General features: G+C 45.7%; 1 protein-coding gene across 2 annotated transcripts in view; it reads left to right on the plus strand.

Moving 5' to 3' along the window:
- Positions 1–14,478, plus strand: part of LOC101739314 (inositol-trisphosphate 3-kinase B) — a 187,136-nt gene that overhangs the window by 37,780 nt on the left and 134,878 nt on the right. For both annotated transcript variants that reach the window (XM_062673615.1, XM_062673614.1), the window contains exons 2-3: positions 475–550; positions 964–1,674. In XM_062673615.1, the coding sequence (XP_062529599.1) occupies positions 970–1,674 (705 nt within the window). In that variant the 5' untranslated portion in view covers positions 475–550; positions 964–969. The remainder of the gene's footprint in view (positions 1–474; positions 551–963; positions 1,675–14,478) is intronic.

Raw genomic sequence — 14,478 nt, forward strand, 5'->3', positions numbered from 1 at the left:
TTTATACAAAAGTTTAGGTCTTTTATCTATCGATTGGGGCACTAACACCAGGTGGGCTGTGAGCTCGTCCACCCATCTAAGCAATAAAATAAAATAAAAATACTGTGAATATAATGCGATTAACTAAATAAAAGTTATGAAATGATTAATGAAATTTACGTTAATCATTCTACGTAAGAACATTTCTGTGCAAACAAATGTTGTTTTCTGGTGGCATTAGATGTTTGGACTTTCCCGAATTTAATTTGCGCTTGTTTAAATATATTACCTACGATCAGGCCATTGTTTTTTTTTTTCTCCGAATTCCTAGACTGTACCAGTAAGACGAAGTGAGAACGTTTAAAAATTTATTCCGCCGTGTTGAGATAAAATGTTTCGTATTTACTGTAATTTATATAATATCTAGTATTATATTTCGAACAAATTCCTCATATAAATTACGACCATGTTAAGTCATTTATTTCTATGTTGCAGATAAGAGCTGAAATGTGCAAATAGTGACAAAATTATCAAGAGCCTTTTATTTGGAAGCCGATTATATTTTACGGAGGTGTGTACTTATTGGTTTATAAAGTATGATTGTTAGGCCTGTTAAATTTTTTTTAAAGGGATTTTATGACCTGGTAACTAAGACCTTTAGTCATATCTTATTTTAACTTATATTCTCAATTTTATGAATTTTTTATTTTATTTTTTTTATTGCCTTTGTAGGCAGACGAGCACACGGTCCACCTGATGGTAAGTGGTCACCGTCGCTCATGGACGTGAGCAACGCCAGGGGCAGAGCCAAGCCGCTGCTTACCAAATAAAATGAAGATGATTAATTTGAGATCAACTTGGATGAAATTAAATGAAATGAGATGAGATGATATGGGATGAAATATAAATATGTATTAGATTATTTTTTTATGTTTACGTAGGCACTGATTTGAATTTTATAACGGTCTTTCTGTTGTTTTCCAGATAACGATGCCGCGCCTGGAAAACCCCCCAACGGAGGACTTCCGTCGAGTGTTACGTGAAAAGGCATTAAGCCATAGCTTGTTTTATTTGAAGCTGGGCGCCGGCATGACGCCGGATGTTGCTCGCGAGCCGCAGTCGCCCACAGCGCGGAGGCCGAGCGGCAGTGCGGTGGCGCGCGCGCCGCCGACAACCCGCTTCCAACGACACGCGCAACCACGTGTCTCCGAGCTCTTGCGTCGCTTCGAACCCGCTCCGATGCAGTACTTGCGGCCCCCTCGCGCGCCCTCACCGTCCGACGACATCTCCTCATCGGACGACGACGACAGAGCTGCCGTCAGAAGACGCAGCCGAGACCTAAGCGACGATTCCGCCGTTGAGCTCGAGACTAGGCTTAGGAGGCACTCGCATCCACGCGATATTACCCCTCCACCGGAGGCCATGTCGCCGAGACGGGAGAGGACTCTCGTAGAGGCGCATGTGGTAGAGCTGGGCAGGAGAGGCAGCGAAGGCTGTGAGACAAGAGGCCGTACGGTCAGGACGCCCAGTGTCGTTGTCAGCGACTACTCGGATGGAGTTGCAGTGGGTGCTACAGAAGAAGAAGTGAATTGGTTGAGGTCCAGGTCTCTGTCGGCGGACTCCGCGTGCTCGTCGTGTTCGACTCTGTCTAGTCGCGAAGATGAGGAGTTCGAATCGCCTACGATGCCAAAAAAGGTCAGTAAACTATTCATTCATTTTATTACGTCCGTTTCTCAGAACTCTGTAGCTGATTAATTCATAGAAACATGAGTTGTACTGAACGCGTATGTTTTTCTAGTGGTAAATCTGTGTCACGGTCAAATGTGCATTTTTTACCTGTTAGAAAAAAGCACGCATAGGAAAGATATACGTATATAGATGTATGTACAGTACGATAAAGATAAACTTGAGACATATTTATGAAATGTAAAGGCCCGCGAATCAATTATAGCAGTAAAACTAACACCGTGGATATATTTCGTGGATTCCACAAATCTTGACGGCGGTAAGGTGTAACAACGGAGTGTAATTGAGTCGTTTTTGATGATAAAAAATAATAAGAGTAGTAATATAATAATAATACTAATCAGTTAATAATCCCATAATCACGCTTGTTAAGCTAAGCTTTCACCTATTCCAATAAGAACATGTCTATTAATATACTACACTACTCTCAATCGATTAAAAAATTTATAAATTTTATCGGATTGAAGGAAAACTATATTTTTGCTAGAGCATGTCCCGTGTGTACATAATAATATGTAGGTACGTATGTATAATAAATCGCAAATTACAAGTTCAAATGGCAAGTGCTCCACGCGTGACACTAACTGGATTTGTAGTTAACGATACATTGTTTGTCAACAACAGGATACATTGTAATATTTTATTTGATAACGAGCCTCGTTTATGTCCTCGAAAAAAATTTATACAATACTGTTTTAAATCTGTGTTAAGTCTAATAATTTCAACATGAGAAGATGCTGTTTCAGATGTCGATGCGAATGTTTTTTCATTGATATCAAGTTAGGACGTTTATTGCGTAAGGTTCTTTGAAATATAATCATTCGTTATCAAAGCTCATTGGAACGTTTAGTGGTTCAAGGAAGAGTAGACGGTCAACGCTCTCGCGGCCGATCATCCACAAGGTGGACAGACTTGGTTAAGTTATGAGTGAGTGACTGAGTGTACACGTACCGCCACAAATAGAGAAAGTTGGAGAAGTCTTTCAAAAGCCGCAACCAAACATTAAGACTTACGTAACCACGACGACTCCGCCAGGAGTGAACGACTGAGAAGAAGAAAAAATTGAAATACATATTCATTCTTGTTCAAATTCCAATATAAGTTTTGAGTAGAGCCCGGTTTTGGAAAGAATCGATTTTCGTTTATCGTTCGCTGAATCCTTGTATTTATTTCGACAAATAACATCCTACCCTAAAAAAAGAAGAAAATGTAAATTATTCGAAATAAATTAAAGATGGTTAATGCGAGATAAACATTATTTGTTTTCGTAAACCTTTGGTAGGCAGCGGCTTGGCTCTGCCCCTGGCATTGCTGCAGTCCATGGGCGACGGTAACCATTCACCATCAGGTGGGCCGTGCGTTCGTCTGTCTACAAGGGCAATAAAAAAAAAACACTTCCTAAAATTGGCGTTTCAATAATTCTGACGAAACAATGTACCGTCCGTAAGAGAGGACGTCATGTTTCATAAAAATAAAACCAAGCCTTTGAACAAGTGTTTTCATTGCTTCGACATTGCTTGTCCAAAATTCCGTGTAGTATTCATGAGGTACATTTTCACATAGCGCCGGTCATTCACTCGTTTCGCTCGATACATTGAATGCTTTAACTTTGTTGACATCTCACATCCTATCCGCTGGCTTCCTGATACAGTTCATGTATGTTTTGTATGCAAAACGGATGCCCGCATCCGTCAAATACGTGTCCAATTTGTACGCTGTTTATTGGTAACTGGAGCAGCTCTAAATTCGTTTACATTCTATTGTATAATTGGTAATTGTGTAGGTATCTGGTTTAACTCGGTTACGGTTTTCCTCGGTGAAGTGTGACGTGATACTTTTGCGGTTGTAATGACGTTAATAGTCTGAAGTCTGTATGGTCTAAAGCAGGGGCTCCCAAACTTATTTCATCTACTGCCCACTTTGAGAATAATTTATTTTGTAGCGCCCCCATTTTTTTACCTACCGAAAAACCGATATAGCTAGAGCTCAGTTGGTGTCTAAGAGTCCTCCTAGATGAAATTACAAATCGCCATCAAAGCCTCTACACAACGCTTCCATTTTTTTCTGGGTCTCTTGCCGCCCCCCTTTAGGCCTGCAGCGCCCACAAGGGAGCGTTATCGCCCACTTTGAGAAGGGCTGGTCTAAATTATACTTGACGCCTGGTGTACCGGTATCGAGCGATGTGACTATGCCGGTGTTCAAAATCCTTTAGGCCGGTTTTTTATTTATTTTTTCTAATGAAATACACAACACACTACGCTCGTATTCACGAATGACTAGAGGGCTATGCTCGGAGTTAATCTGCCCGCGAAATTGAATTAGACAAGAGGAGAATCGCAGAAGAACCCATTAACGGACATAGCTCATAGCATTGCAAGATGGAAGGGACAGTGGGTAGGGAACATAGCTAGAAGAACAGATGGCAGCTGGAACGGAAAAGCTCTAAAGTGGTAATCGTACACCGGAACACGCAGCGTGGGTAGACCTCCCACGAGTTGGTTCACAACGATCTGCTAAAGGTCACAGGAATCCGCTGGACGACGGCTGCGCGGAACCGGTTATTATGGCGAACCTTGGGGGAGGCCTTAGATTAGTGCTAGATAGCAACTTGATAGTTAGCAGCTACATGATGTGTATGATCATGACGATATTGTCACGATAGTATAAACATATGTCGTTAAAACACCTTAGTCATCGGTCACCATAAAAACTGTTATTGAATTGAAACTGTAACTGTATTCGAAACTGTAACTGTCGAAACTGTAACTGTATTCGAAACGTTGGAACAAATAAAAAGAAAATGTTAATATTACAATAATAAATTGCTGAGATACCCACTCTAAAATTCTATAACCTTATGACATTTTTCTTGACATTAATTTTTTTTTATAAAATTTTTATCCTATGGAACATTTCGCTGTTGGTTCATTTCAAATTCAAATTGGATCATTACTTGTTTCTAATTAATAAAATTATATAATAAGTAACCTTAACCTGGGACAAGCTAAACGCAGTCAATTGGCCCTAAACTAGGATTCCATGTACTATGTGAACTAGAGACTGACCATACTACATATACATTTAAATACATACACACATATTTATAAATATTAAACAACGGAATAAAGGACAAACATATGTTCATTATACTGCACGATATTGAAAAATAAGTCACGACCCTCGGCTATACGGTCAGGGACACAGTAACCGAATTAATTTGTCGTTCACTGGGATAAAGAACCTGCTGTTTTGGTGCTTTATAAGGGCACGAAATTATAATATTTTTTTTTTTATTGTTTAGATGGGTGGACGAGCTCACAGCCCACCTGATGTTAAGTGGTTATTGGAGCCCATAGACATCTACAACGTAAATGCGCCACCCACCTTGAGATACAAGTTCAAAGGTCTCAAGTATAGTTACAAAGGCCGACCCTTCAAACCGAAACGCACCACTGCTTCAGGGCAGAAATAGGCAGGGCGGTGGTACCTACCCGCGCGGAATATTCAAGCCTCTTAAAATACAAACACATACAAGAATTTATAACACTAGTATATTAGTATAAATAGCTTTTTTTATGAGGTACACAATAACAATATTCCCTGAATTTTATGCTAGGAAATCCTGTGTTATAAAAGTCAGTGGTTCAGTGCTAGGTCACCAGGTAAAGTAAGTTAACCAGGAAGAGGGATCTGTAAGAATGTAGTACGTACGTGTGTGTGTGTGTGTGTGTGTGTGTGTGCGTGTGCGTGCGTGCGTACTTGCGTGCGTACCTGCGTGCGTTCGTGCGTGCGAGTGTGCGTGCGTGTGTGCGTGCGTGCGTGCTTGTGTGTGTGTGTATATGTGTCATACAATAAAGTATTACATTATACATGTCATATATTTTATATATTACACATAGTACATCATATCTACAATTAGGGCGCGATTCAGTGGGCGTCAGCCGCGTCGCGTCGTCCGGTGAGCTGCGACCTTCAAATAGTCCCAACACAAAGACAGGAACACGAATGAATTTTAAAGCGTTTTGCATATTCTGTCATCTGTGTCGGCGTTCCATTGACCTGGCTTTGTTATGACTACCGGACCATGAATGCTGTGATATGTCTCTCTCATCGTACGCTACAGTTCCGTTGTTAATAAGTTCGCAACATTAACTTTGTTAATGATATACATATATACTTGAGTGATGTATTTCGGTTGTCGATGCTATGAAAGCAATTTTAATACGTTTTGTTTTCCCAGGATAAAAACTAACAGATACTTATGTTTAGGATGCTTTTCTTCACTGTTGTGGCCGTATTTGGTTTTATAGTTGACATGTGAATAAGGTGACTTGAAAAGACTTGATGGATTGTGTATAAGTGGATATGCAAGATAAGGGAGGGTGTGAGTGCGAAATGTTAGGTCTGAATGGAAAAATTTGGACATGCTACGCCGACCACATATAGTGAGATAAGGACAAGAAGAAAAATATGTGAAAATTGTGTTGAGCAGTGATTTTAAGCACGAATTACGAGAACTGAATATAATATTAGACGGTTACTGTGAGGTTCATCATGCACAGCAAGAATTTCGGGGTCTATTTTAAAAAACACGATTGGAAGACGCATCCTAACTTACTAAACGCAGAGGATTTCAAAAACCAGGGACCTGGCAGTGGTTAAAAGTGTTTTCGTATGACATAAAATATCATATTTTTGAGACATTCTCCGGGATTGAAACAGGGCGATTAGTTTGCGTGAATTAAATTTGCCCCGCGTTTGAATCTTGAGTCTAACAATGCCTATTTATCGATGCCTATTTACGTATTTCTACAAATGGAAATTTAACAAGTACTATTTTTTTTGTACAGAAACCTCTGTCGTATAGTTCGAAAAGTGGCTATAATCCAAGCCAATTACTTAAGACTTAATACGTACTGACACAACCATTGTTCTATACGTTGAACAATAAGAGCAGCAAGTGCGATAAACGTGTACCTACTCGTGGTCGTTTTAACGGATACAAAAACCTTGCGTGATCTTGGAATGTAAGTAAAAATTATTCTCTTTGGTCGTTATATAGTTCTTGGCATCTAGTCAAAAGAAAGTATGTAATTCCTTTTTTTTTTCCACTTTTTATCAGATAAAATCGAGACGGTTTACGCACAAACATGAACACGAGAGAATCGCAGGCTTTTATACTTCTTTACTGGTGGTAGGACCTCTTGTGAGTCCCCCGTCTATTTCTGCCGTGAAGCAGTAATGCGTTTCAGTTTGAAGGGTGGGACAGCCGTTGTAACTGAGACCTTAGAACTGATGTCTCAAGATGGGTGGCGCATTTACGTTGTAGATGTCTATGGGCTCCAGTAAACACTTAACACCAGGTGGGCTGTGAGCTCGTCCACACATCTAAACAATTAAAAAAAAGATGACCAAAACCCCCTTCATAGGAGGCCACGACTCACACTTTTTTCAAATACGAGGGCTGCACTAAAAGTATCGGGAATGGAATATTTCCACTGTTCCTGTCATATTAAAATCTTTTTAATTGAAAACTCCTTGGTTTTAAAAATCGAATACCATTTATTTATTTAAAAAAAGATTCTCGGTCTTGTCACGAGGTTTTGTCAAACTTGTTTAGTCGTTGAGAAAATGGAATTGACTCGAGAAAATTCAAGAGCGATGATTTATTATGACTTTCGAAGTGGTTTAACACAAAAGCAGTGTGTTGACCGGATGATTTCTGCATTTGATGATGAAGCCCCATTCAAAACCACAATTTATCGCTGGTTTGCTGAGTTTCAACGTGGACGTGTCAAGCTCAGTGATGATCCCCGTCAAGGTCGTCCAAAAATTGCATTCACCCAAGAAAACGTTGATGCTGTGCGTAAGCTGATTGAGGAAGATCGACATGTGACATACCGCGAAATTCAGGCAACTTTAGACATTGACATGAGTCAAATACAAATAATCTTGCATGAACAATTAGGTGTAAAAAGTTGTTTTCCCGATGGATACCGCATTCGCTCTGTGTAGAGCAAAAAGCGGCTCGCGTTACTTGGCGCGTCAGAACTCTCGAAAGATTCCACGCAGGATCCTCAAATGCTGTATACAACATTGTATCAGGTGACGAATCCTGGATATACGCGTACGAACCCGAAACAAAAAACCAGTCACGAGTTTGGGTGTTCGAAAATGAGTTAAAGCCAACAAAAATTGTTCGTTCACGGAGTGTTGCAAAAAAAATGGTGGCCACGTTTGTCTCCAAAACCGGCCATGTTACGACTATTCCTCTTGAGGGACAAAGAACGGTTAATGCAGAATGGTATGCTAGCATTTGTTTGCCACAGGTCGTTTCTGAACTCCGTAAAGAGAACTGCAACCGCCGCATCATCCTCCATCACGACAATGCGAGTTCTCACACCGCGCACAGAACAAAAGAGTTTTTAGAGCAAGAAAACATAGAATTATTAGACCATCCGCCGTTCAGCCCCGACCTAAGCCCTAATGATTTCTATACTTTCCCTAAAATAAAGAATAAATTGCGTGGACAGAGATTTTCATCACCTGAAGAAGCTGTGGACGCCTACAAAACGGCCATTTTGGAGATCCCAACTTCCGAATGGAATGGTTGCTTCAATGATTGGTTCCATCGTATGGAAAAATGTGTCAAATTTCGCGGAGAATACTTCGAAAAGCAATAAATACATTTTTAAATAGTAATGTTGTGTCACTTCGTTAATTCCCGAAATTTTCAGTGCCGCCTAGGTAACTAAATTATCCGCACATCACATATTATTATGCAAAATTTTCAAATATAATGTACTTTGGGGTTTCCATCTCACGCTTCAGGATAAATGGCGAAACCTCTCAAAACCAGTTGAGCCGTGAACATATCTGTTCAATATGTGCAATAAATAATTTGGGTGTAAAATCTAGTGTGTGTTCATACGACGGCTCGCTGTGGTAGCCTTTTAAAAACATTAACCTTTGTTGCACTACAATGGTGATAGCCGTGTCCAAACCTGCTTGGAACGGATAATACTTAATTTAAACTGAGTTTTCAATGTGCAAAAAATTTGGAACAGCTCAAAATACGGACGACAGTGCAAGATAATACGGAGAAGTTATACTAATTTTAGTACATTTTTAAATCGTCCCATTCATACAAACGTACAAGAAAGCGAGATAATAAAAAGGCGGTAAAAGAAAAATCTCGTTTATGATACGGTGTCTATTACAAAACATGTCGTAGAGCGGTGTTATTTCACGGACATAAATGACGTCATAGAAATTGAGTGTTTCGGTAACGTGACCCCAAACGTTGAGAGACCATGCGCGGAGGTGATTTAGGCCAATAACCGCTAGTGATGCTTTCAAATGATTTGGGAGTCGGTTGAGTTTTCGAATGAATAAAACTGAACCTAGTTTTTATTTAGATTAGCTAAGGCGCGTGCGTGATCATAAAATTTGGTGTCTCCTACCTTTATAGTATCTGATGCTTATCTTTTTATTTTTATTTTTTTTTATTGCCTTTGTAGGCAGACGGGCATACGGCCCACCTGATGGTGAGTGGTTACCGTCGCCCATGGACTTCAGCAATGCCAGGGGCAGAGCCAAGCCGCTGCCTACCGCTTAATACTCTCCATAAGCCTCGTTTGAAGAAGGACATGTCATAGCGCTCGGGAAACACCGTGGAGGGGAGCTCATTCCATAGCCGGATGGTACGTGGCAAAAAAGATCTCTGGAAACGCACTGTGGATGACCGCAGTGGCTCCAGGTAGTATGGATGAACTCTACTCCGGTGGCGGGCGGTGCGATGGTAAAAACGAGATGCTGGTATCATCTCGAACAATTCCTCAGAGCACTCCCCATGGAACATACGGTACAAAATACAGAGGGAACCGAAGTCCCTCCGCAGACCCAGAGGCTCCAAACGATCCGAGAGAATGGGATTATCGACAATCCGAACGGCCCTCCTCTGTATGGAGTCAAATGGAAGAAGCTGGTATTTGGGAGCCCCGGCCCAGAGATGGGAGCAGTACTCCATGCGAGGCCGGACTTGTGCTTTATAAAGCAAAAGTCTTTGTCCAGGCGTGAAGTACCGCTTCGCTCTGTTGAGGACTCCCAGCATTTTGGACGCCAACTTGGCTTTGCCTTCCAAATGACTCCGAAACTGGACATCGCTCGAAATGTCGACCCCAAGTATCCCGATACTCTCGGAAGGTTGCAGGGATACTCCTTGGAATTGCGGCGCCATGACAAAGGGGTCCTTCTTCGCAGTGAACGCGCAAACTTGTGTCTTTATCGGGTTGAATTGAACCAAGTTCAATTCACCCCATTCGGAGACTCGCCCCATCATCTGCATAGCAATGCATGCCATCAATAGACAGCATGTCATTGATATACAGGATGAAAAGCGTGGGGGAGAGCACCGAACCTTGTGGAACGCCAGCGTTAATGGTCATGGTATCAGAACAGTCACCGTCTACAACGACCGTGATGCTCCGCCCATCCAAAAAGCTAGCGATCCACTTGCAGAGACCCTCGGGGATTCCGTAAGATGGTAACTTCGATAGAAGTGCCCTATGCCAGACCCTGTCGAAGGCCTTCGCGATATCAAGGCTCACAGCAAGAGCCTCGCCCTTGCTCTCCAAGGCTTCAGCCCACCTGTGAGTAAGGTATACAAGAAGATCGCCAGCTGAGCGACCGTGACGGAAACCGTACTGTCGGTCACTGATCAGCTGGTGATCTTCAAGATACTTCAGGAGTTGTGTATTTATAATTCGCTCCATCACCTTGGAAAGCAAGGAAGTTATCGCGATAGGCCTGTAGCTCGATGGGTCCGACCGGTCACCCTTCTTGGGGATAGGGTGGACGTGGGCGGTCTTCCATGAAGACGGAACCCTGTTAGTGCAATAAGAGAGGCGATACAAACGCGTTAGCGCAGGTGTCCGCCTACGGGCGACGGACCGTCGAGGCGATCCGCCCGGTCCTCTCGGACTGGGTGAATCGCGACCGAGGACGTCTCACCTTCCGAGCGACGCAGGTGCTCACGGGACACGGCTGTTTCGGTCGCTACCTGCACCTCGTCGCCCGGAGGGAGCCGACGCCGAAGTGCCACCACTGCAGTGGCTGCAACGAGGACACGGCGGAGCACACGCTCGCGTACTGCCCCGCTTTCGCGGAGCAGCGCCGCGTCCTCGTTGCAAAAATAGGACCGGACTTGTCGCTTCCGACCGTCGTGGCTACGATGCTCGGCAGCGACGAGTCCTGGCAGGCGATGCTCGACTTCTGCGAGTCCACCATCTCGCAGAAGGAGGCGGCGGAACGGGAGAGGGAGAGCTCTTCTTCCCTCTCGGCGCCGTGCCGCCGCCGTCGAGCCGGGGTTCGGAGGAGGGCGTTTGTCCAGCTCCAGCCCCTATGAGGAGGCAGTCTCCTCCCGGTGATGGTCACGGGGCGACCTAAGGGGGTTGAGGCTGCGCCGCACGCTACCGTCACTCTAGCGCGCTGGTACCAGGAGGACGGGACGGCGCGTCGGCGGCTGCGGACTGCGATGCGGTCCGCATTTTCGTCGTCGCTGTCGTCGCCGAACATACTGTTGAAGAGCAACCCGGTCGGCGGTGTATCGCGTTCCGACCCGGCAGGCTGGTTCTGGCCCAGCGGGGTATCCCGGAACACCAGCGGCACCGCCCGGGCGGCCTGGTAGGGCCGCCGTACCGCGAAGACCGACGTCGTTGGTCGTCGACTATCGCCTCGACGACCCGTCGGTCGGGCGTCCTCGGGGTGGCGCCGCGTGTCTGGTTGTAGTGTTGACCGCGGGAACCCCCCTACTCTGAACGGGTTCTGACCCCGGACGGAGATCGGACGTCGGGTGTAAGAGTGCAGGGGAGTCGTTTAGTGGGTGGGCCCTAAAATCCTTGGGCCCGCGATCTGCTCTCAACACCTGCAGATCGTTGAGTCTCACATACCCCGCGCGCCCCCTAGGCGCGGGGACCTCGTAGGAGGTTCGGCCCCCGGCCCGAAAAAAAAAAAAAAAAAGGTGTCAGCTCAGGGGCGCACGTTTTCAAAACCACTGCGGGGATGCCGTCTGGCCCACTCGACTTATGGACGTCCAGGAGTCGGAGCTCCCGCCTGACTGCACACTGTGTGAAGCAGATATCCGGCAGGGAGCTATCACACCGGGGGATGTTCGGTGGTGTGGCACCCCCGTCGTCCACAGTCGAGTTCGAGGCGAAGAGTTTGACCAGAAGGTCAGCCTTCTCTTTCGCGCTGTGGGCCAGATTGTCATCGGACTTGCGCAGTGGTGGGAGACTAGACCTGCAGAAGTTTCCTTCTGCAGCTTTGGCGAGCGACCAAAAAGCACGGCTCCCGGAGGGATAGCTCTTCAATCGCTCGCCAACTCTAGCGACGTGCTCCGACTTCACCTTGGCAATTACCTTTTTGTAGGACCTGGAAGCGGCGTTATATTTCCGCCTTTCCCCTGAGATGTTAGGATCCCGACGTCTCCTGGCATTATCCCATGCCACGTATGCGGACCGCTTGAGGTGTGCAGCATCCCTGCTGGCATTGTTATACCAGGGTCTGCTGCGACCCTCAACGGGCACTTCAGAGGAGGGAATAAACAATTCCATCCCCTGGAGCACCACGTCTTTAAGACGGTCCGCACAGACGTCAGGATCAGCAGAGGAAAAGCAGAACCGCCCCCATGGGTAGGATGCGTAAAATTCACGCAATCCATCCCAATCTGCTGACATATACCGCCAAACTCTTCGATACCTGGTCGTCGTTCGACGATCAGGACGAGAGAGTGGTACGGCAGCACGAATAAGGCAGTGATCAGACGATCCAAGCGGAGCGTCGACCACCACACTGTATCCGGCCGGATCTGTGGTCAGCAGAAGGTCCAACAAAGAAGGCTCGTGCCCCTCGATATCTGGGACACGGGTGGGCTGTGTCACCAGCTGGGAGAAGCCGTAGGCCAAGGCGAAATCGTAGGCAGTCCGACCCGGGAGGTCGGTGGTTCTGGACCCCAACCACTCTTGGTGGTGAGCGTTAAAGTCTCCAAGAACCACCACCTCCGCAGATGGGTACTGCTCAAGCACGCGGTTAGTCCCCTCTTGCACATGCTCAAACAGAGCTGAACCTGCATCACTGCTGTGGGACCTGTACAGGCACGCGTAGATTCGGCTACGGCCCCCGTGATCTACGCGCAGCCACAAGAGGGACAGGTCCCGTTGTTCGAGGCCCCGAAGACGGCGACAACAAACATCAGCCCGGACGAATACGCACACCCCGGCTTTACGCAGGAAGTTGTGCTCCAATACGTAGCCGGGGTATTCAAGGTATGAGGTATCATCCGGAGCAGATATCTGCGTCTCCGTTAAAAAAAGCAGGGCAGGCTGCGCCGTCTCAAGGTGGTGGTGTACGGCGTCAAGGTTGCTATGTAGGCCCCTGACATTGCTGAAATCCACATTAAATGTGGAATGGGGGACCGCCTGTGAAACCCTTTTCTTTTTTTTTGTCGTCTTCATAATTCTTAAGTTTACGGAGAGTAGGATTAGGAGAGGTAGGATGTTGGAGGTGAGATCGAGGCAACACCTGAATGAAGCGCGGAACATAGTACGTGCTCGACCACGGGTTGCGTGAGAGACTGACGCAGGTCATGGAAGGGCCCCCAGTCCACTCTGCGTGCGATCGCCGGGATCCACTCCGGTCTCCGACTCCGGCACGACGACCGCACGACAGGATTTTACACCGGTTGGCGGGACAGCTTCCCGGGGCGGAGTTTAGTAGAGACACCCGGGTTCAGGTCCCCTACTGACCGGCGGGCGGCAGCGGGTACCGTTTCACTGGGTCTCCCTATACCCCCGTCAAACAATCACGCCCCGTGAGTTCGCACGCACGTCTGCTCCGCAAGTTCCAGGCGTCACCAAGACTCAACCCCAACAAGGAAGGGGAAAGGGAAGGGATAGAACTGGCTCTCCAACCCACACGCCGGAACACAGCTAGGCTATTTGGCGGCGGACTCTAGTTGGAGGGTGGTCGCCAGCCAGTTGGACTAGGTCCTACCACCGGTTATGTTTTCGGCTCCCGTTTAGCACCACCCAGGGGTCACTTGTAGGGGATCGCGGGTTAAACCTACGGAAGCGGGAAGCACCAACCCCCTAATCTATCTGGCGATAGGGTAGCTCTCGAATAGCAAAAAGTAGTATCAGTGACGTTTCCAACTTTTAAGAATATGTTTTTTTTCTCGAGCGGTGGCCGCGGACCTTAAAGCTTCACAGTGAGTAGGCCTACAAGATGGACCGGTGACTTGCGAAATTTTCCTGGAATCCGCTGGATGTTTGTGGGCTGTATCCCAGCAGTGGATGTTTGTGGGCTGATGAAAAGAAACAGTAGGCCTGTGAGAGAAGCAGCGAAATGTGCGAACTACTGTTACTGATAACCATAAATATTATATTTTACGTTATTCTAAACAAAAATGAAAAGGAATTTTCTTTTGAGTATTTTCTAACATACTAGATGTCGTTTTTAATATGACAATAAATAGATTTTGAAGTGAAACTTCCTTATCGGCGTTGGAAAAAAATTTACCGTCACATTTTTCGGTTACGCGTCACATTTCTCCGTTACGCGCCATCTTTTGAAGTGAAACTTCCTTATCGGCGTTGGAAAAAAATTTACCGTCACATTTTTCGGTTACGCGTCACATTTTTCCGTTACGCGCCATCTTTTTTGTATTCATGTCTATGATAATAAAATCCTTTTGTT

The sequence above is a fragment of the Bombyx mori genome, chromosome 18 (assembly GCF_030269925.1).
Source record: "Bombyx mori chromosome 18, ASM3026992v2".
Classification (NCBI taxonomy): domain Eukaryota; kingdom Metazoa; phylum Arthropoda; class Insecta; order Lepidoptera; family Bombycidae; genus Bombyx; species Bombyx mori.